The sequence below is a fragment of the Odontesthes bonariensis genome, chromosome 1 (genome assembly GCF_027942865.1).
Source record: "Odontesthes bonariensis isolate fOdoBon6 chromosome 1, fOdoBon6.hap1, whole genome shotgun sequence".
In the NCBI taxonomy this organism is placed as follows: Eukaryota; Metazoa; Chordata; class Actinopteri; order Atheriniformes; family Atherinopsidae; genus Odontesthes; species Odontesthes bonariensis.
Genome location: NC_134506.1, coordinates 40,935,876 through 40,960,052, shown reverse-complemented (window position 1 = coordinate 40,960,052; position 24,177 = coordinate 40,935,876). Strand labels below are relative to the sequence as shown.

The window sequence follows — 24,177 nt, the reverse complement described above, 5'->3', positions numbered from 1 at the left end:
AAAAATAAGTCTAGAGTTATTCTAATTCTATATTGGATGACTTTGATCTTCTGAGCTAAGATTATGGAAGTATGGGATAGAACTACTAATTTTTATTTTTTAAGTCTAAATTTCACGCAGAAACAGTTTACTATTTTAATTCCCAGCATGCTAACTTTTGCTAATTGGTAATGTAACAACAACAACAACAACAAAAAAAAAGCACCAGATTCTGATGGGAATGTCATTCATTTTTATTTTTTTTTCAAGTCATAAACCAAAGTCTACTGGAAAAATTGAACATTTTAGCAGATGATGGGGCTCGATGGAAAGGTTAGGAGATGAACAGAGTTGTTAAAATTCATCCTGAAGGAGAAAGATGGAGGTCTGTGGTGCAGCAGGGTGAAAATAAAACAAAAAACAGGCACTCTCAACCAAAGAGGACTCCAACATGACTAATTTCATTTGGATTACAGCTCACAGGGAACAAAACGTTGCTTCTATACTCTCTTCGGTGTTACAGTCCTTCAGTTCTTGGATCATTATTTGCTCGAGTATTCTACTCGTTTCTGTGGATGTAGCATGAGTAACCACTGAGGAAACCTTTTGGTTGAGTTGATTGGCACTCAATGTTGAAGAAAAAGTGTGAGAATGAGCAACAGGTAGAACCAAAACATTACTTCCTCCCACTCCTTTTGGGACGCATTAACCCTGTAATCCAGTCCTGGAATTAAAAAGGGACTGATCATGACCCAATGCACTGCTTTAGTTTTAGGTGCATCGGTCATCCTAAACTAAATTCTTTCAAGGACCCGAGTGCCAGCAAAGTTTACCTCTTTAGCTGAACTTACATCCCATCTGCGTTAAACACCGCAGACTTCAATCAATACAAACTGTACAAGTAGATCAACAACAGCACAAAAATCAGGTGCAAAGGAAAGAATTCACTATAAGTGTTTCTGAGTTTCTGACATAATGGAGCAACTCACAAATTCCAGTGCTCACCCAAAAAAAACTGAAACTTAAAAAGGCAATTAAAAGGTGAACATTCAAAGATCTCTGAGGAAACACCTCTGCCTGCTCGCATTTCTGATGTGTTTGAGTAACAAAAGAAAAAAACAATCAGCTCATCTGTGCCGACTTTATTCTACAGCTTTTTGTCTTCAGCTGAAACAGAGGGATGAAATCTACTTTGTTTGTGTAATGTTTGCAGTGTTTTAACTTGTGTCCTCAAGAAAACCCGAGTTCAAACACACAAACAGCAGTCGTGTGTTCGTTTCCAGCTAAATGCTAAAGATGGTGGTTCACAACTTGGAAAAAAATTCCAATATCTACACATCAGGTCATTTAAAAATGCAAACTTACAGTATGTACATTGTTTCCTTGTGTGGTAAATCCACATTTAGACAGTCTGGCAGAGCAGACCTCGGTGTGTGGAAGATGGAAAGACTGAGACTAATCTAAACTGAGCTGGACGGGACTCAAAATAATCTCCCATCTTTGTTCCTCCAAAATCTTAAACTGCTTTTACTTTTATTTCTTTATAGGTGAGGTGAATTACCTCTCAGGTGAAACAGCGGATTAACAAGGATAAAGACTCCTTGGCTGTGTTCTGTGTGTGTGGTAAACTCTGGGATCTTTGGATAAGAGTCCCGTAACGCCGCCCAGAATGCATCGTTATCTGGGTCGGTGGTTGGCGAGCAGGAAGTCCTTGTCTTTGCAGGTGAGGCAGAGTTTGAGGTTCCTGAGGGATCCGCCCGCGGTGTAAAAAGCCCAGACGCCCATCAGGAGCAGGTTAACGTAGGTGGGAACCAGGCTGGCGATGTACTGTGGGTTTTGGAATGTCTGCAGGAAACGACACACACACAAAAAAATAAATAAATAAATCAATACAGGGACATTTAAAACTAGGGCTGGGCAACGATTAAAATGTTTAATTTAATTAATCACGATTAATCGCATTTGTACGCAAAATTCAAAAATAAATCCAAAAGCAGTGTATAGCTTTTAGCATTTAGTTCCATTTTAAATGTGCTGCCATATGAATGAAAGTGACAGTTATTCATCTCATTATTTATTTCATTACTTCACTATGTGCAATAACCCGGTCGGTCATGTGCAATAATAATAATAATAATAATAATTATTATTAGGTACTGAGCAGCATTGTAATTACTGTTTATTGTATATACTGAGATTTTCCTTATCTTATATCTTATTTTTACACTGTTTATATGGGAAGGGTGTAATTTTATTTTACTGTATGGGGTTGTAATTTTGCTTTATCTTTACTTTATCTTATTGTATTATATTTATTTTGCTCTATTGTATTTTCTGACTTAATCTTTTTTTCTGTAAACGAGTGCACTGCAGAAAAGGAATTTCCCGCAAAGGATTAATAAAGTAATTCTGATAAAATTTGTTGTGCAAATACACTTTTAACATCAGCATTTTTATGTAGAAGCCTCGCTCCACTGTACAAGAGGCTATAGTCCTCGCTGCAGCTGGCCCCGGTTTGAGTCCCGTATGCTGTGTGTTGTTCCCCCTCTCTCTGCCCCCTGCTTCCTGTCTCTCTGAACTTTCCTATCCATTAAATGCACAAAAGCCCCAAAAAATTATAATAAAAACAAACAAACAAAAAATACAAATAACTAACGAGTTAACTCGCCCAGCCCTATTTAAAATAGTTCTTGTTTTTTTTCTTTTCAGTTTCTGATCATCTGAAGTCTTTTAGCTTCCCAGAGAACAAAGAAATGAGCTCAAATGTCACAAAACATTCCGTTTCTGTCAATATAAAAACAGAGATTAGAAGCAAAGCTCCACATCTCACCAGTTTAGCTTTAAAAAACGACCCCAGCTTTAGTGTTTCTGACCCACTCACCAAGCAGGACACGATCAGGTGACTGATGATGACGGCAGCGACCGCCCACCAGCGCTGCTTCTCGCAGGCGTCGAAGAAGATGACGCCCCAGAACATGTGAAGCAGGATGATGGCCATAGTCATGAAGGCTTCAGGAAGGAAGAGGAAAAAACAAAGACTCGTGTTTGAGATCCAACATTTTCCTCCTCAGTGTGTAACGTCGGCATCGCTGAGTGATGAATTTCGGCTCATTTTGCTGCTTTTCCGTTTCACATGTAGAAGACGTGCATAAGGAGTTTAGATGCTCGTCTGAGGTGGAATTAGGCAGCATGGAAACACTTCAAAGATTAAAATAACGTTTCCGGTCAGATCTGGCAAACTATAAATCACCATAACTGATCCAGATCAGATATAAGAGATATTCCCAGTTATTAAAATAATTCCTGAAGATGAGCTCGCCTCATTTTCCTCTTGTTGTCCTCCTCAGTTTTTTTTTTTTTATTGTTCAACCTACTTCTTCTACTAAACTACAACCATAAGCAATGTAACCTATACCACCACTCTCACTCGCCAACCGTGGGTAAATCCAAGAAAAGAAAAGTTTGTGATGAGTGTTTAACGCCAAGTGGGCAGATTTATTTGCTTTTACTGCTGACGAGACTGGTTTATACTGGTTTAGTCTGCTTAATATGTGGGGAGAAATTGGCAAACAACAAAAACACATTTCCAGAATAAAAACACAGAGTTTGCTGAAAAGTATCCGGATAGATTTGCTGCAGGTGGATAATTTAAGTTTGAGATAATTTCATCTTCCTTTTAGATGTCAAAGGGGTTTTGTGGCTCCTTGAGTGTTTAAGGTTGCCGACGCCTGGGCTATCGGCTTGATTCTTTATCATCTTCATCGTTTCTCAGTCAGACTTGACTGCTTTGACCAGTTTTCAAAAGGGGGCGCCCACTCCCACCACCGATCCACGTTCTGACAATAATCTTTGAGCAAATGCATTCCCAGAATGCTCTCTGATAGCCAAACGAGATTGGAACGCTTTTCGTTTTCTTTTAAGTCTGAATGAATTCTTACAAAAATGGGTTAAGCTAGTGTTAAGAATTGTCTCATACTTCACATCGAGGAGTCTCTATTTAAAGTATTCTCCACCCTTTTACTTTTTAGAGAAACGATTACAGGTCACCACAGAACTTCAATCTGTCCACCTAGAAACTACCAACCAGGCCAGAAATCTGGGTGTAGTGATGGACTCGGACCTAAATGTGGAAAAACACATTAAGGCAGTAACAAAGTGAGCCTACTATCACCTTAAGAATATATCGAGGTTAAAGGATGTGATGTGTCAGCAGGACCTGGAAAAACTAGTCCATGCATTCATCTTCAGTCGGCTTGATTACTGTAACAGCATCTTTACAGGTCTACCTAAAAACTGCAGCTTATTCAGAACTCTGCTGCTCGAGTCCTCACTGAGACCAAAGAAGTGGAGCACATCAGTCCAGCTCTGAGGTCTTTACACCGGCTGCCTGTCCATCAGAGGATAGACTTTAAAGTTCTGATGCTGCTCTATAAAGCTCTGAATGGTCCAGGACCAGAATGCATCAGTGACCTCCTGACCCAGTATGAACCTTCCAGACCCCTCAGCTCATCTGGATCCGGTCTTCTATCAGTTCCCAGAGTCAGAACCCGACATGGAGAAGCTGCATTCAGTTTCTATGCTCCACATGTCTGGAACAAACTCCCAGAAAGCCTCAGATCAGCTGAAACACTCAGTGTGTTTAAGACACACCTATTTTCAGCTGCGTTTAAATTAAGCTCCAAATCTGAAGCTTGAGTTTCAAAACTTAATCACATTTTAACTCCTGATTTTATCTATTGTTCTTATTTCTTTCTTTTTTGTTTAAAATTTAAATCATGCTTTTTATTTCTACTGTTTTAATGTCTCTGTAAAGCACTTTGAATCACATGAATCTCTACAAATCTGAAGACAACCCTGATTGCTGTCAGTGGAGAACCAAAAACAACCTGGAAATCAAAGCTCGAGCATAATGCGAATTAGTACCCGAGGACAGGAAGTAGTGCTGCGAGTCTCCGTGGATCCCAACTGTCCCGGGTCCTGCAGAATCAGCCAGAATGTTCACCACGGAGAACGCGCCGCTCATAAACCCAAAGCCGAGGCCAGACACTGCAACACAAATAAGCATTAAACTGTAGATTCCAGCTCATTGTGCAAGATTTTAGTTCAAATTTACAAGCAAAAAAAAAAAAAGCATAAAATATGTTTTCAAGTTGGAATACGTTTGATTTTTATTAGGGCTGGGCGAGTTAACTTGTTATTATCGGTATAACTTGTTAATTATTTAACGCCGATAAATATTTTATTGTTTTATTATTGTAAAAGTCTGTTTAATGCATCACATTCACATAGTTACAGCAAACACCACGAAGCATGGAGTAATAAAATAAGATAAACTAGCAGGTAACATCACGTTACAGGTGCTCCTCGGTCTCTGTGTGACGCTAACAGAGCTAACCGGCGCTACTTCCTGTTTTACTTGTTTCAACATAAAAGCACACATTTCAACATAAATTTTACTCCTGCATTTACAGCCAAGTTGAATTGTCTTCTCAGCGTAGTAGTTCCAGTCGAAAATATCACTTAAAGGCAAAACACACAACTGATAGCAGCAAGTCATTCAAGGAAACAGACAGTGGAGCGAGGCTTCTACATAAAAACTACAGAAAGATGCTGATGTTAAAAGTGTGTTTGCACAACAAATGTTATGGCACTTTCATTCATATTTAAAATAAAACTAAATGCTAAAGGCTATTCACTACTTTTGGATTCATTTTTGGATTTCGCGTACAAATGCGATTAATCGTGATTAATCAGGGAAATCATGTGATTAATTAGATTAAACATTTTAATCGTTGCCCAGCCCTAATTTTTATTTCAGACTGTGAAATGTCTTAACAGACTAACAAATAAAAGACTAATCCAAAGTTTTCATCATGCAACGTGTTGACGTATTCTGTTTCCATTAGACATATTTATTATGTTGAAGCTCAAAGTGACAGAACCTCACTGACATCAGTAACATTTCTTTCCGACTTTCAAGATTTTCCAACAAAAATCACAAAGGTTGTTGTTCAGCCGTGTTTAGAAGACAGAGCAGTAAAACCTGCCCGGTCGTCACTACGCTGCCTGTATGGCTGAATCTGGGCAGGGTGATGCTAACCGTACCATAGGCCAGCTGTCGTATGGAGATGGGCATGGTTTCCTCCTGACTGAGAGTGAGGAGGCCTTCATTTGCTTTCCTGCAGAAGAAAACACACAAAGCAGTCTTAGTTTGTGCCGTAAACCAGAACATCAACAAGAAATATGCATGTCAGTTAGCAGAACACGATCCGAGCTGCAACAATAAGCCTCTAACAGGTCAGACTAAAAAGGTAGGAAACCGGGACGGGCAGCTTGAGTGCATAAGCATGTTGGGAAACTACAATGCAGGTTGAGATCATGTTCAAGAAAGAGTGCACAATTCAAATGTTCTGAAATCGGACATTTTTGTCCACAGTGAAGTGAACTGGGCCTGATTCGCACACGCAGGATCATCCGACGCCACGGCGGCGACTTACTTCAGCAGCTTGTAGTAAGCGAAGCGGAAAGTTTCCTGCAGCAGGACTGACAGCACCACACCGAAGATGAGCAGACCTTTCTGCTGCGCCGCGCTGTCCTTGTTGCTGATCTGAACCGAGATGAACCAAACCAAGGACGCCAGCAGCAGGGACACCAGCCAGAAAAACGCTCTGCAAGAATGTCAAACCAATAAAAATCAAATAAAAGTTCAGCTTTTTCTGTTTCATTTCAATCCAATATCTTCACCAATCCATGAGGCTTCTAGGAAACACTGGCCTGAGGAAACTGCACCCATAGTATAGTCTGAACACAATGCTGCTTGAGGAAAAAGTCCAAATAATTGGCTGTTATCAAAAGTGAGTCCGAACATATATTCAGGTCAATGTTCAAACCGCACACTGTAAAATCAGGGGTGATACCATTTTTAGCACCAACATGTAATCTGAGGGTGAATCGATCATTTGTTTTGCAGTTACTTTCACTATACTGAGTAAGGTTGCTGTGTTTACCTCTGAGAAAACTCTCTGAAATCAGACTGACCCAACTATCAGGCTCAGCTTCTTCTGTTCCAACACTCTCAAACACGGCCGTGACAACCGATTATTCTTTACTACAAGTCACCTAAACCATGCTTTAAAGATGAAACTTCATCTCTTAAATGTGTGAAAGCAGTGAAAACTCTCTCAGTGTCAGAGGAAGGATCGTTACGTCAGACGAGAATAGGGTTGCAAAATTCCCGGAATTTTCAAAGACGGAAACTTTCCATGGGAATTTATGGGAATAAACTGGGCATTTTCAAAATTGAAGGTTGGCTCTTCTAGGGAACTTAAATATAGTTGAGGAAAGTATATTTTAGCATAATCATGACTTGAATCTGAGGCCCTTGCATCTGTAGCCTCCATCATCCTCCAAATCCCACCATCGTCAGCCGCCTCCGAGCGCAACTGGTCACTGTTTGGCGACGCCCACACAAAGGTTCGGAAAAGCTGGTTGGCATTCGCGCAAACCTAAGGCTCTTTGAGTCTGACACAGAGCCATCCTCAACAAGGCTGGAGAGTGACACTGAAGAGGAAGAGGAAGAGTTGGATGTTGAGGAAGGGGACATGTTGTTGGATGTTGATGAGGCCCAGGAAGAGTCTATTGACTGAGCAAAAATGCAGAGGATTGCTTGAAGGAAGATTTGCATGTTTAATGGGACGTTTTGGAGGAAGAGTGGCATTTTTCATTTAACATTTTGAATGGGACTTTGTGGAGACTTTTGGACATGTTTCATGTTCATCCATGAAACAAGTAATTAGAACGTGTTCTACTCTACTTAGAAATAAATCTGTTGAAATATCTGTTGAAAACATTTTGTATGGATGTTTTCTTATGACTTCTGTTTATATTTATGCTTGGATATAATATATTCCAAGTTATTTCTCCTAAATTCCCATTAGTTCCCATAATTCCCATGGAAAGTTTCCAATATGGAATATATCCAAAATTCCCAAGCTTAACTTGCCATGGAAAGTTAATGGAAATTTTCCGCCCCTTTGCAACCCGAGATGAGAACAATCCAAATATTAAAAATATATTCAACACAGTAACAAGAAAATTTACATTTGAAAAGGTGGAACAAGAACCAGTTTTTTTGGGTCCACACGTAAAAAAAAAAAACTAAAAATAAATACAGTCAACCAGCTCACAAGCTAATTTCTCATTTCTTTAGAGCCCCAATCACTAAGAACTACATCATCTAAATTAGTGTGATTTTGAAAGGCTTCTTAAATTGCAAATGTATGAGCAAGAAGTGCTCTGACATTTAATTTATTCTATAACCAAAGCCAAAACTGCATGGCTTATTCCAAATAAAGTCTTTTGAACTTAAATATACGTCAAATGTGACCCTTTTTCAAAGCAAAAAATGAAGCCATAAGAAAAAACATCAAACTAAACCTGCGGAACAGGGAAATCTTTCGTTAACAGAATGTTAAGCTTACATATAGTTAGGACTTCAATAAATATTTTAGTTAACGTGACATAAATTATATATTATATATATATGAAAGGCAAAACAAAACTAACTGTGTCGGGTACGTGAATATAAAGACAAATATTAGGGCAGGGCAACCGAAATAAGAGCCAACAGGAGCAGCCCAGCTAGCTAAGGAAGCCATCGGGTAGCTAGCTAGTAAGTAAGCTAGCTCTGGTTCAGGCTTTGTATTCAAGTAAACCGGCAGCAGTTTAGATGTTCTCTTTCCATTACTAAAGATAAATAATCTGCTACAAAAAGATAAAAAATCTTTATTCTCACCCTGCTATGAGGAAAATGACCCTCAGCGGCTCCCGGGCGATGGTAAACAGAAACAGCGCGATGGCCGGGCCGAAGGCGATAAAGGTGCACCCGAAAAACACCGCTGCCGTCATTTTGGCTCTTCAGGGGGGGAACCAGCGGCTCTGACGCCTCAAACAGTTCCCTAGCAACGGAGATTACAGATGTCCGTCTTTAACTTTTATTATAAAATTCTTAGCCTCCTGTTGTTGCTGGTGATTTACCTTCAGCACCAATGTATCACAGGGTTATAATGACGTCACATGCTCTCACGTGACTAGCGAGAAAAAAAAAACTTCCCCAAAAAACTTTATTGCAAAAAAAAACATTACATCAACAGAAATATATTGTGAGCCCCGAATAATAAAATGAATTAATGAATTAATAAATAAAATCAAAATAGATAAATGAATAAATAAATATTTATAATGTAGAAATATGTATGATAATAAATATATAGGCCAAATAATATTTAATGTAATATTTAAACTGCAATATTTCAAACTCACTGTAAACGTCACACATTTGTACATATTTGTGTAGGTATAGTAAAATATTATATGTATGTTATTTTTTTCAGAGCTCTGTTGTTTTTTTAAAAAAAATTTTATACTTCCTATCCATATTTTTTCCACTACTGTGTGCAATTCTTTATTCTTTTGCTGTGGTAGCGCCTGTGATATTCCCCATGTGGGACGAATAAAGGTCTAATCTATCTCATCTTATCTATCTAAATAAATGTAATAAAAATTACATCAAAACGTAATGTAACATACATTACTATTTTTGTTTTAGATATTGAACTGTGTAAAAAAGATGGACTTAAATATTAGGATATCATCTACTAGTATATTTTCACAGCCAGAATTTATATGCAATACACAGATACAAGATAGAACTCCAGGATGATGCAGTATACGATAAAAATACCACATTCATGAGTGGCGTTCCTATTTTTCCACAGATTTCAACCTGAACGAGGCAGTTTTTAACTGACGTACATGAAGTGAGAGAAGCTAACTTTATTATTGATCGATAGTGAATGTGTCATGTTGAAATGTGTCTGCTGGAACCCTGTCGGTATGCGCTCCACAGACCTCTTTGAAACTAATACAACTGCATTGGCACAGTTACATGTTGTTCTTATTATTAATATTAGATACAGTATATTGTTGTTAAGTAGAACTAAGAAGCAACACTTCCACAGCAGACGGCACAACAGAAACTGTTAAAAAAACCAACAAAAGCAAAAGGAGGTTTCAGACGACAGTTATAAAGTGTGGCCTGCCAGCTGAATATCATGGATGTAGACATCTTTGCACAGCAGAAAAATCAGAGGAGAGCACCTTAGATGAAAGCTGAACTTTTGTTCTGGCCTTGACGCAGACCGCTGCGCTGCACACTAACAATCCCCAAGTGCAACTCTGTCTGAAGTGGTGTTCCCACACCAGATTTGCTGCCCAATCATGACATTCACCTGTTTTCAATTAACCTGCTCACTTGTGGAATGTTCCAAATGGGTGTTTTTGAGCATTCCTCAACTTTCCCAGCCTTCTGTCACCCCTGTCCCAGCTTTTTTTTGGAACGTGTTGCAAGCATAGAATTCAAAATGAGTGAATATGTGAAAAAAAACAATAAAGTTTATCAGTTTGAATAATAAATATCATGTCTTTGTAATATGTATTCAATTGAATATAGGTTGAAAAGGATTTGGAGATCATTATATTCTGTCCCAACTATATTAAATGCTTTCCATTTTATTCATCAATGGATTCATGCGTTAATATACTTGCATTTTTCTCTGTGTATATATTCCCAAACTTATATATTTGTCCATCTTCCCTTTATCTGTCTTTGTACATTTCTGCTTCAATATCCAAAGAAGAAGTCGTGCAATTTTTTTTTGTCTATTGTCTGTTTTTTTGCACATTACCATAAATAGGGAATTATTTTGTCATTTTGTCCAATTAGTCATTATTTTAATAGCAAACACGTCTATAATCATCTCTTTTTGTGCAATTAGCTGTTGAATAATTAGATGGTTTATTACTATTTGTGTGACACTTATGGTTCTCCAGATGATTTGTTGTCATAAACTAATTAAACCTTTTTTTTTTTTTTTTAACTTGTGTTCTGTGGCATATTTTCTCCGGATATCATTTACTAAACCGTCTTTAAAATCCTTTTACCATTCATACAGATTGTCAGTAATCCGTATTCACATCACAGACTCATTTATTCACGCTGGTCAACAGCAGAACGAAGCCAAAACATTTAAGCTTCTGTCTCAAACATCTTCTTCCTGCCGTCCATTCCGGCCTTGTCTTCGATGTTCTTCCTCCAGTCGCCCGTCTGCTTCTCCTGTGACAAACACATGCCAAACAAAACCAGCAGAAGGATTCAGACAAATAACGGTAAAAACTCAGAACTCACACATTGTGCTGTGTTTGGCAAATTTGGATTTTCTGGAATAACTTGTGTTTTAAAGATCAAAATTCCACTGTTGTACTTTTTTTTTAAAGGATGTTATCGTGCTCTAAGTGTACTCCGATCTGAGACACCCACCTCCTCTTTCACCTCCTTCTTGACCTGCTTCAGGTTGGCTCGGAGGTCTAAGGACACTTTATGTTTGGAGCCCAGCAGCGCGGCCAGCATGGCGTCAGCTGACATCCGCACCCTCTTCAAGGCCGGTTTCTTAAACTTCCCATTCAGATCCTGAACTTTCGACTTCAAGTCGTCAGTCTGAGAGAAGAAAGTCGGACGTGTTCATCTCCAAACCTCTGGTGGGTTTTTAAATGGCACTGATAGTCCCCAAAATGCAGACAAATTCAACCAATAAAGACCGGAGTTTAAAGGTAATCGTTTATAGTTTGAGGGTAAATGATCAGCTTCTTTTTCTATATATAAAATGTCCTAAATACAGAACCAGAAAAGCAGAAAAGTTATACCTCCTTGGTGCATTTCTTAACTTTCATCTCCATGTCGTATCGCTCTTCGTCCACCAAATCGATCTGCTTGTGAAGCTGCCGACACAGCTCCTGATGTTAGAGACGAATGATAAAGTGTCATAATGTGAAGGGACCACAGTCCCAGTCTGTTAAATCAAACTTTTAACCCAGGAAATCTTTCCATAAGATGATTTCAAAGTGTTACAAGACGTGTCGTAAACAAAATTGGTAGGGCTGGGCAACGATTAAAATGTTTAATCTAATTAATCACATGATTTCCCTGATTAATCACGATTAATCGCATTTGTACGCAAAATCCAAAAATGAATCCAAAAGTAGCGTATAGCTTTTAGCATTTAGCTTTATTTTAAATGTGCTGCCATATGAATGAAAGTGCCATAACATTTGTTGTGCAAACACACTTTTAACATCAGCATCTTTCTGTAGTTTTTATGTAGAAGCCTCGCTCCACTGTCTGTTTCCTTGAATGACTTGCTGCTATCAGTTGTGTGTTTTGCCTTTAAGTGATATTTTAGACTGGAACTACTACGCTGAGAAGACAATTCAACTTGGCTGTAAATGCAGGAGTTTTTTAAAAAATTTATTTTGAAATACGTGCTTTTATGTTGAAACAAGTAAAACAGGAAGTAGCGCCGGTTAGCTCCGTGAGCTTCACACAGAGACCGAGGAGCACCTGTAGCGGTGATGTTACCTGCTAGTTAGGGACCGAGCTGTGAAACTGCAAGGACCCTATTGTATCTGTAAGGTTTATTAGTATTAGGGACCGAGCAGGAACTGCAAGGACCCTATTGTATCTGTAAGGTTTCTTCTTTCTTTCTTTCTTTCTTTCTTTCTTTCTTTCTTTCTTTCTTTCTTTCTTTCTTATTCTTTGCAAAAGGTGCTCGAAAACTCATGAAATTTTGCAAGCGCCACCTGCCAGTCGACGACATGAAAGAATCTAAACTTTATATTTTTGGGAGTCGCTCATTGACTCTGTAGCGCCCCCTAAAATACTTAAAAAATGGTCCCCGCATTGCGGTTAGTTTCGCGTGGGACAACAAAATTTGGTACACTCATTCATCATGCCCAGACGCACAAAAAAGTCTCATGCCGCCATGGTCCCACGTACACAGGAAGGCGGCCATTTTGGATGTAAGGTGCGTTTTGGTGACATTTTTGCCCGATTCCACGCCTTGCATATGATCGAACATGTACTACAGATTTAATGCTACAGACTTCAAACTTGGCCAGGTTACTCTTAAGACATGGGGGGGAAAATTCATGGGGAAACTTTTTCAGAACTTAAAGGGCGTGGCCGTGGCGACGCCTCAAAGTTTGATGACTCGCCATCACTCGCCACAAAAAATGAAGTTGCTTATAACTTCCACATACATTATCCAATCTGTCCCAAACTCCATACGGTGAATGCTGGACCCAGCCTGAACGCGCACATATTATCATAGTGACATCCACCTATAGCGCCACCTGCTGGTGGTTGGAAACGTCTTTTTTTTTTCCACACCTCGCATTTGATCGAACTCGTCCTACAGATTTAATGCTACAGACTTCAAACTTGGCCAGGTTACTCTTAAGACATGGGGGGAAATTTTTCCTAACTCTGAATGGTGTGGGCGTGGCCAGGCGGTGAAAATCGTTTGATGGCTTTTGTGATTTGAAAGCCTTATCATCATCGCAAGGTCATGAAACTCGGCACACACATCCACCCTGTCGACCTCGTACGTATGTAAAGGGTATCGTGTGTGGGCGGACCAAAATGGCTCAGTGGCGCCTCCTAGATATTTTCAAAAACCCCTCCACATTGGGGTTATTATGTGCTCGTACGTACGCAGAGGGTATCGTGCGTGTGGGCAGAGCTGCACGACTGCGGCATACACGACTTACAATAATAGACTTACAATAATAAAACCTGTGTTAATGCGCTATAAAATATTTATCGGCGTTAAAAAATCCACAAGTTAACGCGATAATAACGAGTTAACGTGCCCTAAAAATTGGTCATCAATACTGTGGAGTATCTGCAGAGCATCACAAATATGAGGTCGGACAGCCCACATGTTCCACATAGAACATCGGGGGAACCAATCCTGACTACTTTACGTGCTGAGAAACTGATGATAGAGGCTCGGATATGTTATGGTGACTGGCAGGCTGAGGGGCCAGCAGCTGGTCCCCAGGCCAAGTCAGTAGGTGCTCGTTGCTAGCTGCTAGGACTGGCCTTAGCATGTGGCTACCACCCGACGGGACCAGTGAGTTTGATTAACTATTTAAAACACTCCAACTCCCCCCTTCAGCCTCAAAGTAGCTCTCAGCCTCAAAGTAGCTCTCCAACAGTCTCCACCTGTTCGGTGTAGCCTGAGACAGCCAAAGGCCTCCAGCCCCTGACAGACGGGGCAGCTTCTTACTTTAGAAATGTAAAAGTTGATAAAAAGTACAACATGTAAACTGTCAGTGCCTAAGATGCTTAACTGATTATCCTTTCTGAAGAAGTATGTGAGCATTAAGTTGGATCATTTGTCATTATTTGGATGTCTCAATGTGAAAAACTGCTGTTGAGTTTCATTTTTACGATGGATTAATGTGCCATTTCCTTTCCGACCTCCACCAAACTGTTATCTGTGAGTAGAGGAAGGTGTTTTATGCCAGAGATGAGGTCCAGGTTTAAAAAAAAAAAAAAAACTTCACCTTTAAGGCCAAATAATGTATAATATTTGGGCTTTTTTTCCTACTTTTTTAAAAAAAAATTTAGGACAAAAAGGGGATTCATAACTGCTGGAGTTGTACTTATTTCTATTTTCTGTTTGAATAAAGTGTATCGATGTAAAACACAGACCAAATATTGTTGTTACAAAGCCAAACCAGATTTGGGTCGCTCAACAACTCCAAACTCTCAAAAAACAAGGTATTCCCCTGATTTTTAGATGCTTTTTAACGACTATGAGACCGGATTTTTTTCATTTTGATGATAATAATAATGACTTGATGAGTCATGATCCCAAACGCTAAAATATAGAGTTAACATTTGTTAAATCTGCACAAAAAAATCCCCAAAAGCTTCAGATTAATGAACTGAAACTCCTTGAAAATGGTGGTGAACCAATCCTTCGTGTGGGGTCTACCTGGAGCTCGTGCATGCAGCCCGGGGTGGGCAGGGCGGGGCAGTTCTCCTCCATGTACTTCCTCTTCTCCTCCTCGGCCTCCCGCGCCTCCTCTTCCAACAGCGACTTGCCGATCTGCAGCAGTAAGCTCTGGAGGAGGAGTACATGGCTCAGACTTTCACACCATCATGAAATAAATTCAGGATAAAGGATGAGCAGCTGATTTCACACGTGCTGCTTTAAATCAGTGTTTCATGGTGTTGTGCAAACTTTATCTTAAAAAAAAAAAGGATTTTGATATCGATGTAGGGTCTTATTTCCCAAAAGAATTTAATAAAAATGACCTTTAAAAAAGCAGGTTTTGATCTTTTGAAGCCATGTGATCATTAATAAATGTTGTTTAATTGTTTAAGGTAATTTTTTAACCAGGTTGAAGACACACCTATTTTCAGCTGCATTTGAATAAAGCTCCAAATCTGAAGCTTGAGTTTAAAAAATTAATCACATTTTAACTACTGATTTTATCTTTTGTTCTTATTTCTTTCTTTTTTGTTTAAAATTTAAATCGTGCTTTTTATTTCTACTGTTTTAATGTATCTGTAAAGCACTTTGAATCGCCTTGTTGTTGAATTGTGCTGTACAGATAAACCTGCCTTGCGTTGCCTTGTAGTTTAATACAAAACAACAACAACAGCAAAGGCTCAATAGGTGACAAGCTTCATAAACTGATTGTCAGAATTAGATTTCTGTCTTTGCATTAAATCTATTGTGTGCATATTTGTCCAAAATTAGATTCTAGTTCCAACTTTAAAGACGTTAAACTACTTGGTGAACATGAGGTCAATCAGAGGGACATTTACATTTAGTAGATGCTTGAGCCTTACAGCCAAAATTCAGGGCAGAAGAAAGCCTGTCTATGTTGAAATCACAGAGTATAAGAAAAAGAAGTGCAGGTTTGATGGGTTAAAAGGGAACATTTTTCTATCTGACAGCTAAAAATCATCTGAAACCTCTTTAGAAAAATCTTCTTCATCTGAGCCAAAGTTTGGAAAAGGTGCCACCAGCCTGAGCATGTGGGTCAGAACTACACTGAAAAAACAACTCGTAAGATTTACCTAAAAAACCCTTTGTAAGTATTTGCACTCAAATGATTTAAGTAATATTTAATGCTGCAATATCAAGTAACACTCACTTGCCAGTATCAAGTAAATTTTACTGACCATAAAACATAACAGTTTTGACGATATTAAGTAACATTTACTTAATTACATCTAAGTTTTAAGTTATATTTACAAATGAAGTAAAGTCTACTTGTTTTTAATAGGCAGGAACATCATTTTACTCAAAATTTTAAGTAAATTTTATATATGTGTAGTATTTACTGTTATGAAGTAACTTAATAGATTTTAAAGATACTTTCAGAGTAAAGTTTATGTAGTATTTCTAGGTTTATGTACATACAACTATTAAACATTTAAATTGTATGAGGAAACCTAAGTAAAACTTACTCTTCCCCCATAATTCATGTATTACGTTAAATAAGTTTTTAATTTAACTTAAGAAGCTCGAGTTCTACTGAGTCTTAAAAATAGGTAGAAATGATGACAGAATTTTTTCACCAAAAAGTCACTTTTTTCAGTGTACCTACTCTGTCTTAATATTCTTTTACATCTTAATATTCAGACCATCTCTGAGCACAATGATGTGTTTTTTTTTGGTTCAGTCTCAAGGGTTAAAACCAGGTTAACATTCTCATACGCTACCTTGAGGTGATTTTTCCGGCTCAGGGACATCTTTTTCCTTTGAAGAAAGATGAACAAGAAGAAAAAAAGGTTGGATCAGCGATGGTTAATGAGTTTTACATTTTCAGAAAGTCATCTTTAAGTCAGCACTTACTCGGCCATCTTGCCAGCAGCTGATTCCCGCCTGCTGCCGGTAGAAAAGAAGCGAGATGAATGAAATATTACCACAGCTTTCTGGTCTCTTTATAGATGTTGATTCAGTGTGTGTGTGTGTGTGTGTGTGTGTGTGTGTGTGTGTGTGTGTGTGTGTGTGTGTGTGTGTGTGTGTGTGTGTGTGTGTGTGTGTGAGAGAGAGCCCCAGTTGTTTTTAGAGCCTGTTGGTTTAAAAATGCAGACAGAAGGGTCGACGGCAGCAGCTGAGTCTGAAACAAACGCTTCAGGAATGTTCTTCTGGAGGCTTCTCTGGTCAGAAGTGGGTTCACAACGGTTTCAGCTCACTTCAGAGGTCATTTAAGCACGCTGGTCAAAGCTTATGGCTGACAAGAAAAGACCAAAACCAACAGAGAAAGCTGTTAATAAAAATCATTTTTACCACCGACAGGAGAACATTTTTCTTCTTCATGTTGATACGTTGGACGTAGAAATAAATTAGCAAGCACACGGATTAATGGTGCCTAACTCAACACCTGTAGCTCCTGTGGGATATTCACCCAAACAGGTCAGTGGAGGGGAAACTAATGAACCATCGACAGGATCATGGGCAGCCAGGCTCAATGATGCACAAGAAGAGCAAAGGTTGGCCTGGTCCAAAACTCACTGCTTCCTCAGTCGGTAAGAACTAAAGGAGCCTTTCGGATGAGCTGAAACATCTTGAAGAACTCGGTCCAATCTGCATTCTGTTCAAGCACAACCTGGATGATCGGGAATCTACACAGACAGTCCAACAGAAGAGCAACTGTGCTCAAACTGATGGAAAAACAAGTCCTTTCATCAAAATCACTAAACATTTGCTCCTATGACCCTTAAAGGGATAGTTCGCCTCTTTTGACATGAAGCTGTATGACATCCCATATTAGCAATATCATTTATGAACATCTCCTTACCCCCTGCTGCGTCCTGTGAGCAGAGTTCCAGCCTCGTTTTGGCGTTGATGAAGGTAGTCCGGCTAGTTGGCTGGGGTTTAAAAAATAAAGTGTTTTGCTTCTGAAAACAATATGCGTTCAAAAGAGTAATACATTTGGATCACAAAATGGTTCTCCAGAAAAAGTCAGACCTCACAATCGCTTGGCCCTATTTTCTCTCCCTTCGTATCACTGCGTGCTGTGCAGACCGAAGTGCAGACCGAGCAGCAAACACCGTAACAGGTGCAGCTGTCGCTAGGTGGCTGAATGCATTGATATGAAGGTAGAGAGAAAAAAGGGCCAACCGATTGTGAGGTCTGACATTTTCCTGGAGAACGATTTTGTGATGCAAATATATTACTCTTTTGAACGCATATTGTTTTGAGAAGCAAGACACTTTATTTTCGGGACCCCAGCCAACTAGCCGGGACTACCTTCGTCAACGCCAAAACGAGGCTGGAACTCTGCTCACAGGACGCAGCAGAGGGTAAGAAAATGTTCATAAATAATATTGCTAATATGGGATGTCATACAGCTTCATGTCAAAAGAGGCGAACTATCCCTTTAAGGTCGTCCCCTAAAGTACGACCTACACAGGCGGGAAATATGATTCATATCCGGGTTTCCACTAAAGCAGACATCCCGATGCTTTGGTTCTGCCCTTCCTTTCTATGCTACTGAGGTGTCTGATACTTAAAAGCAATATTTGAAAATGAGCATCACTGAGGTCGCTGAGTACATTTGCTCCAAACATGTCACTGACAAAGGCCAACTGAGTGCATGTGTCCCCAACCAGAGATAGCATATAGTCAAATATGGAGATTCAGAGGGAAAACACATTCCAGAGAAATGAAGTCGCATGCATTGTTTCCTGGCTCGATGCCTGTTTTCTGAGTCGTCTGCACTGTTTTAGAACCCCCCTCACCGCTTTTTTGATGTTTACTGCTGTCTCCGGTATTTGCCTAATTTTGATTCTTCTCAACCTGCTTCAGAATGGCAAGCATGGTGCATGTCCAAAAAGGTCCGTAAAAGCACCATAAACGTCCGTTTTCAAAATCATCAACTCACCGGAGTGGTTACTGGTGTGCACTGGTAATCCATATCAAATTTCGTTGCGAAAAGTTGCTTCTGTCGTGTTTTATTTGACATTTTGTACTGGATGTTCGTTGATAGTACTCCGCCACCGCTAAGAAAATAGTGCGAGCATGAACGAGCTGCCAAATAATGATGGGGTCCCTTTAGGAAAAGTCATAAAATTTCAAGTTGGGAAAAGAAAGTTTAAGGTATTTTTTCTACAGCTAAACATGGTAGTGGGTCACTTTTGACCCGCAAGACAAGACATTTTTAATTTGTTTGGATATCTTTAAGAATAGACTAAAGATTCATTAGAAAATGATCAAATTACAGCATTTTGTATCTTCTGCCACCTTCAAACATGTAATGGAAGGGAATAAAATTTGGATTTGTTTTTGTCCTCAAAGTATAAAGCATGTGAAAAGATCTGATTATATGTGATAATGATAAACAGAATAGTGATTAAACGGTTATCTATATAAGACCTTTCAGTCAGAAGTCAGGGCTTAAAACCTGCAAAACCTCCTTTAACTCAAAATGAAGAGATCGACCCATTGACCAAGTATTGATTTGTCCATCTGGGTTTCATGTTAACATGTGATCACATCCAGTTTGAAGGGGGGGGGCTTTACTCTGCAGAGCCAGTTTTACAATGATTCAAAGAGGTCAGTCAAATGAATCAGACCCTGAAAAGAAATGCTCTCCTCGTAATGAAAGAAGAGAAGAAGAATAAGACAATGCATTGGAAGTTAAAGCTGTCACCAACGCTGACAGCAGACGTGCACGACATGTGGTGAACCGCAAAAAGCCTTCCAGCAGCTGTCGGCTCTAAACTGGGAGGATGCATTTCTCTTTGTGGGTCAGCTGCTCCATCAACCTGGGAGGGAGGAGAAGGAAAAGCATGAATTCAACTCTTATTCTCACCCCAGGTACATCCAAGCAACTGTTTGCACTTTGCACCGACAGTCCAAACTGAAGCTTCAACTTTCTGCAGCTTTCTGCAGCACTGGAGGAATCAGAGAAAGAAAATAACTGGGTTTATGTGATTTAATTTATATATATATATATACACACATATATATATATATAGATAGATAGATAGATAGATAGATAGATAGATAGAATACATATATATTATCTATCTATCTATCTATATAGATAGATAGAATGATAGATAGATAGAATATATATGTATTCTATCTATCATTCTATCTAGATAGATAGATAGATAGATAGATAGATAAAGAGGGAAAGAACGAGTGAGTAGTTTCTACGGTAAACCCTTGAGGAGACGACAACTGGGTTTCATTTTTAGTGCTTTGAAGATGCTTCTCCACCTCTGAGTGACAGCCACACATTTCTGACCCCACCGGGGTTAAATATTTGGGAGCCTACTGGTCCAGTTTCCTTCTACAAATGTACAAAAAGATTTCTTTCACACACATTTTTCTTCTTTTCTTTTTTAGGGAAACCCTACTATGAAGAGTCATGTCTTGGATCTGAAACCCACATTTAATCATTTCAGTTCACACCTCTGCAGTTTCTTGGCCTGTAAAACACACACTCACTCATTTAGGAAGTTAGATTCAACCCGAGGTGGAGCTCATTCTGTCTTTATCAGACCGGATCTACGCCCGCAGCATGAACAGGGAGGGGAAAAACAAACCATCCCTGCAGATACGAGATGCTTTTATGGATGTTTCAGACCGTCTGAGGACGATGGAAGACGTTTAGCTGGAAGAACGCACTTTTTGGCTGTTTTTTGGACTTTTGTGCCAGTGGCTTCTTTTTGGAGTCAAATAGCATCCCTTTAATTGATTTTCCACGAACAATTACTCTGAGTATATCTGAGGTAATCTGGTAAACTACTCAATGTCTGGAGAATTTGATCAAATAGCCGACTTAAGTCTACGAATTTTGATTTTATCCCCCTGGATGGTGGGCCACCACGGGTCAAACGTGTCAACGGGGAGGCGCACGGTGTTCCTAAAGGTCACGGACAGGTCACAGAGGTCACAGAGGTCACAGAGGCTCCTGCAGCACCATGGAAACACGAGAAGCCTCCACGTTGTACGAGATGAAATCCACCATCGTTTCCATGAACACGTGGCGTTGGGCTTGCTTTGCTGTTTACTTTTAGAACTTTAGCTTCTAATTCACTTTGTGTGATTCGTTTTATTTTTGTGAGCCAAAGAGCAAATCCTTCAGGTCACTCAAACAGGGTCCCGTTCAACTCTTAAGTTCCCTTTGTTCAACGTTTTGAGCCCTCATTTCACCCCCCAACACAGTAAAACAGTTTGTACAGTTCTGAGCAGCTTTAAAGTGAACATCTGCTCTGAGCTCCTTTCTCCTCCAGCACAGCCTGAACCCTCTGAGACGAGCTTTCTGTCCTTTCTTTAAGCAGTCTTCAGGAATAGTTCTCCAGGCTTCTTGAAGGACATCCCAAAGCTCTTCTTTGGATGTCGGCTGCCTTCTGAAGGTTTGAGTTTGAGTTTTTCTGAATATAAAGGAGCCGGTTTCATTGTTTGCTCACCAACATTGGCTCCCGTTTCTGCCCATTTTCTATTTTCAGACACCTTCACGTCTCCCTCGGTCCACCCGTGTGCTTCTCTTTTACAGCCTTCTCGTTTTGTTTGTGCCTTTAGACACAGCCGACTGGGCACACCCAACATCTTTTGTCACGCTCTTCTTGAAGGAGAGTTGCAATCCTTGTCATTCCACCCTCTTGTTGAGGCCACGTTTCCTGTCGGTTAGCCAGGTGCTGCAGCTCGTTGGGCTCTGTGAGAACTCTTGTAACCGCAGACACATTCAGACCTGTGCAGGTATTTGTTTTAGAAATGCAAATTACGACAGTTAAAGCTACCATTTTAAGAAAGTCACGACAAAATTATCATCATCTTGAGCATGTTTTACAAGGCAAGTGTCACGGCTAGATCCTAGCTGCCTGAAAACACGAGGACTCAAGAGCAGACGGGTGATGTTCAAATGAAAGGGTTTATTAATACAGAGGAAACGCCAGATGGACATAGCCTGGGAATTCCCATGCTGCTTTGCGCTCGATTTCATTCTCACTGCAAAGGGAGCCTGGAAACCACCGGCCCTTATTTTTGCCTGAGTTAGGGAACCAATCACAGAACGGGGGGGGGGGGGGCAGCAAGACGATGACGACGTCTATGTGCGACACCGAAGCTTGTAGAGTGTTAATCCAACATGGCAGCGGACACAACGTTACCGTTCGATGCAGCCTTAGAAAGTGTTTTAAGTAGCTTAGAACGCAAGTTTACTTTTAAAAAAGAGCAACGTTTGGTGTTGAAATATTTCATTGCCTTCTTCCTCGTCGAATTTCTGTCGCTCTACATACGTCATCTGGTATAAGTGATACAATTGGCTATGAATCGCGCGCAAAGCAGCATGGGAAGAACCAGATGCCATTTGATAGACATTCGTAGCGCCCAATAAACGGCTCTAAGGCATTCGTAAACCACGCCTCAAATACGAGAAAATGCACACCTAGTTCCCAGACCACCATCTCATCCAGATGTGGACGCGTCAGCCAGGCTAAGATGGAGACTGAATTCAGGAGTACTGCAGGGGCTGCAGGAAGAGGGATAATGTTGGACTACGTTTCCAGGTTCCTGGGATGTTGTGAAAAGGTGAGATGCTTGTCCAAGCTGAGGTCAAAGCTGGAGGAGAGGGTACAGGCTGTGTTACTTGGCTTAGAGTTGACGGCGGGGCGAGCAGGCAGGTTAAGGCACAGACAGGCTGGGGATCCGACCACGGAGGGGGGAACAGGTGAGATGAGGCTTGGACACGGAGGCAGTGGGGGCCCCAAGCAAGAAAATCCTAAGGGGCCCTACCGACCAGTGTTCGTCACCAAAACATCCGACACCAACGAAAAATGTATGAAATAAAACCTCTTTTTATTCCAAACATGAAAAACATTGTTATTTTTAAAATATACATGTAAAGAATAAATAAATAACTAAAAAAAGACTACGTTGTCTACGTTGGCACTTGATATTCGCCTGTTGCTATTTATCTACCGGGTGGCCATCCCGCTGGCCATCCAATAATAATTGTGTTCATTTAAAGATTCTTTGTGACAAGTAAAGCTGTTCATGATATCGATTTCATAAGTATGGTTTTTATTTTCCACTAGCCTTGAATTTCCGGCGCACGTTGCCAACAATCGCAAACACTCTGAGGGGCTAGTTCTCCGCGAACATAGCCTACAGTGGAACTAAACGTGAGTTTGACGAAGTCAACAATGCAATTATGGAATTATAGAATGGCATGTTAACTAGACAATCTTTGACTAAATCATTTAAATTTAACCGTTCAAAGAAAACAAGTTCACTACGAACGTTCGCCACTGTTTGAGTTTATAAAGTAACTAGACAATCTTTGATTGAATGCACCTCAGCTCTCGGGGGCCCCCTAGTGGCTCGGGGCTCCAAGCAGTTGCCTGTTGACAAGGTGCGCCTCTGCATGGAGGGTGGACAAGATGGATGAGTGCTCAGTGCTGGAAAACACAGACTCACAGAGGTAAGGTATCGCTGGGAGGAATAACAATTCACAAAGAGCATTGGTGTGGGCCAAATTACCACAGTTAAGTGAGAACAATCTGGCAAAGACTGGTTGCTGCTGCAGCTCCTATAAGCGTCTCATAATGAGGGGAGACGAGGAACAGGTGTGGTGGCAGGAACAATCAAGTCTCCGCCCAAGACTCCCAGAAGACCTGCCCAGGAAAATGTTATCTCCAGTCCACATCTGGACAGAATGATCCTCTCTTCTGTCTCATGATCAGCAGGCTAGCAGCTGGCGTGTTTATGCCACAAAGTTTTTCTTTTTCATTTCAACAACATACCCACCTTCACGTGAAGCCTCGTCTTGTTTAGACCTTTCTTTTGCTTACTGCCGTTTGGAGGCCATCTCTCCACCTGCCTGTCGGCGCATCTGACCGCTGATTGGTCAGACTGTCAATCACTGCGGCAACACGTGCGCTGTCAGATTACTCGTCTCTTTTTTTTTTCTTCTTCTCCTGCCTCGGGCTGACATCCTTTGCGCATTTGCGGAGAATGCGACCCCTCGGATCGTGGGGCAGAGCGCGTGCGGCGCTGGTGTCGCGTGTTAAAAGCTGAACGAATGTCCTCAAAGTGTGGCGATTCCATCATGTTGGCCTGGGTTCAGTCCAGTTAATGCAGGGCTGATTGGTGAGGTTAAGTAAACTCAACATGCATTTTTGAGTTAAACTTTGCATCGTGTTCGTCCCTCATTATGAACATTTTGTTTTCTCATGTGTCTATGCATGAAATCTGCACGTTATCTTTTAACTTATCTGGACTGTTGCTTGTTTTTAAATTAATTTAATTTATATTCTTTTAT

At 40.3% G+C, this 24,177-nt stretch overlaps 2 protein-coding genes across 2 annotated transcripts; both read right to left on the bottom strand.

The window, feature by feature from the left end:
* Window positions 1–209: 209 nt before the first annotated feature.
* aph1b (aph-1B gamma-secretase subunit) lies at window positions 210–9,059 on the bottom strand. The gene is made up of 6 exons (XM_075466906.1): window positions 8,774–9,059; window positions 6,477–6,647; window positions 6,085–6,158; window positions 4,903–5,025; window positions 2,861–2,988; window positions 210–1,824 (listed from the first exon to the last, which is right to left on the bottom strand). The coding sequence occupies exons 1-6, from the start codon at window positions 8,884–8,886 to the stop codon at window positions 1,657–1,659; spliced, it is 777 nt and encodes a 258-aa protein (XP_075323021.1). The 5' UTR covers window positions 8,887–9,059; the 3' UTR covers window positions 210–1,656.
* Window positions 9,060–11,065: 2,006 nt separating this feature from the next.
* On the bottom strand, window positions 11,066–16,650 carry LOC142385646 (troponin I, fast skeletal muscle-like). Its single transcript, XM_075472340.1, has 5 exons — window positions 16,619–16,650; window positions 14,877–15,005; window positions 11,740–11,829; window positions 11,357–11,533; window positions 11,066–11,152 (listed from the first exon to the last, which is right to left on the bottom strand). The coding sequence occupies exons 1-5, from the start codon at window positions 16,646–16,648 to the stop codon at window positions 11,066–11,068; spliced, it is 513 nt and encodes a 170-aa protein (XP_075328455.1). The 5' UTR covers window positions 16,649–16,650.
* Window positions 16,651–24,177: the final 7,527 nt, after the last annotated feature.

Excerpts from the sequence above, each read along its gene's own strand:
- aph1b (XM_075466906.1), bottom strand. The coding sequence starts at position 8,886 with ATGACGGCAGCGGTGTTTTTCGGGTGCACCTTTATCGCCTTCGGCCCG. Across the intron at positions 5,026-6,084 it reads CATACGACAGCTGGCCTATG|TGTCTGGCCTCGGCTTTGGG; the intron begins GTACGGTTAGCA and ends TTTGTGTTGCAG. Across the intron at positions 1,825-2,860 it reads ACCTGATCGTGTCCTGCTTG|ACATTCCAAAACCCACAGTA; the intron begins GTGAGTGGGTCA and ends CGTTTCCTGCAG.
- LOC142385646 (XM_075472340.1), bottom strand. The coding sequence starts at position 16,648 with ATGTCCCTGAGCCGGAAAAATCACCTCAAG. Across the intron at positions 15,006-16,618 it reads GCCGGAAAAATCACCTCAAG|AGCTTACTGCTGCAGATCGG; the intron begins GTAGCGTATGAG and ends CTCCTCCTCCAG. Across the intron at positions 11,153-11,356 it reads AGAAGGAGGTGAAAGAGGAG|GAGAAGCAGACGGGCGACTG; the intron begins GTGGGTGTCTCA and ends TGTTTGTCACAG.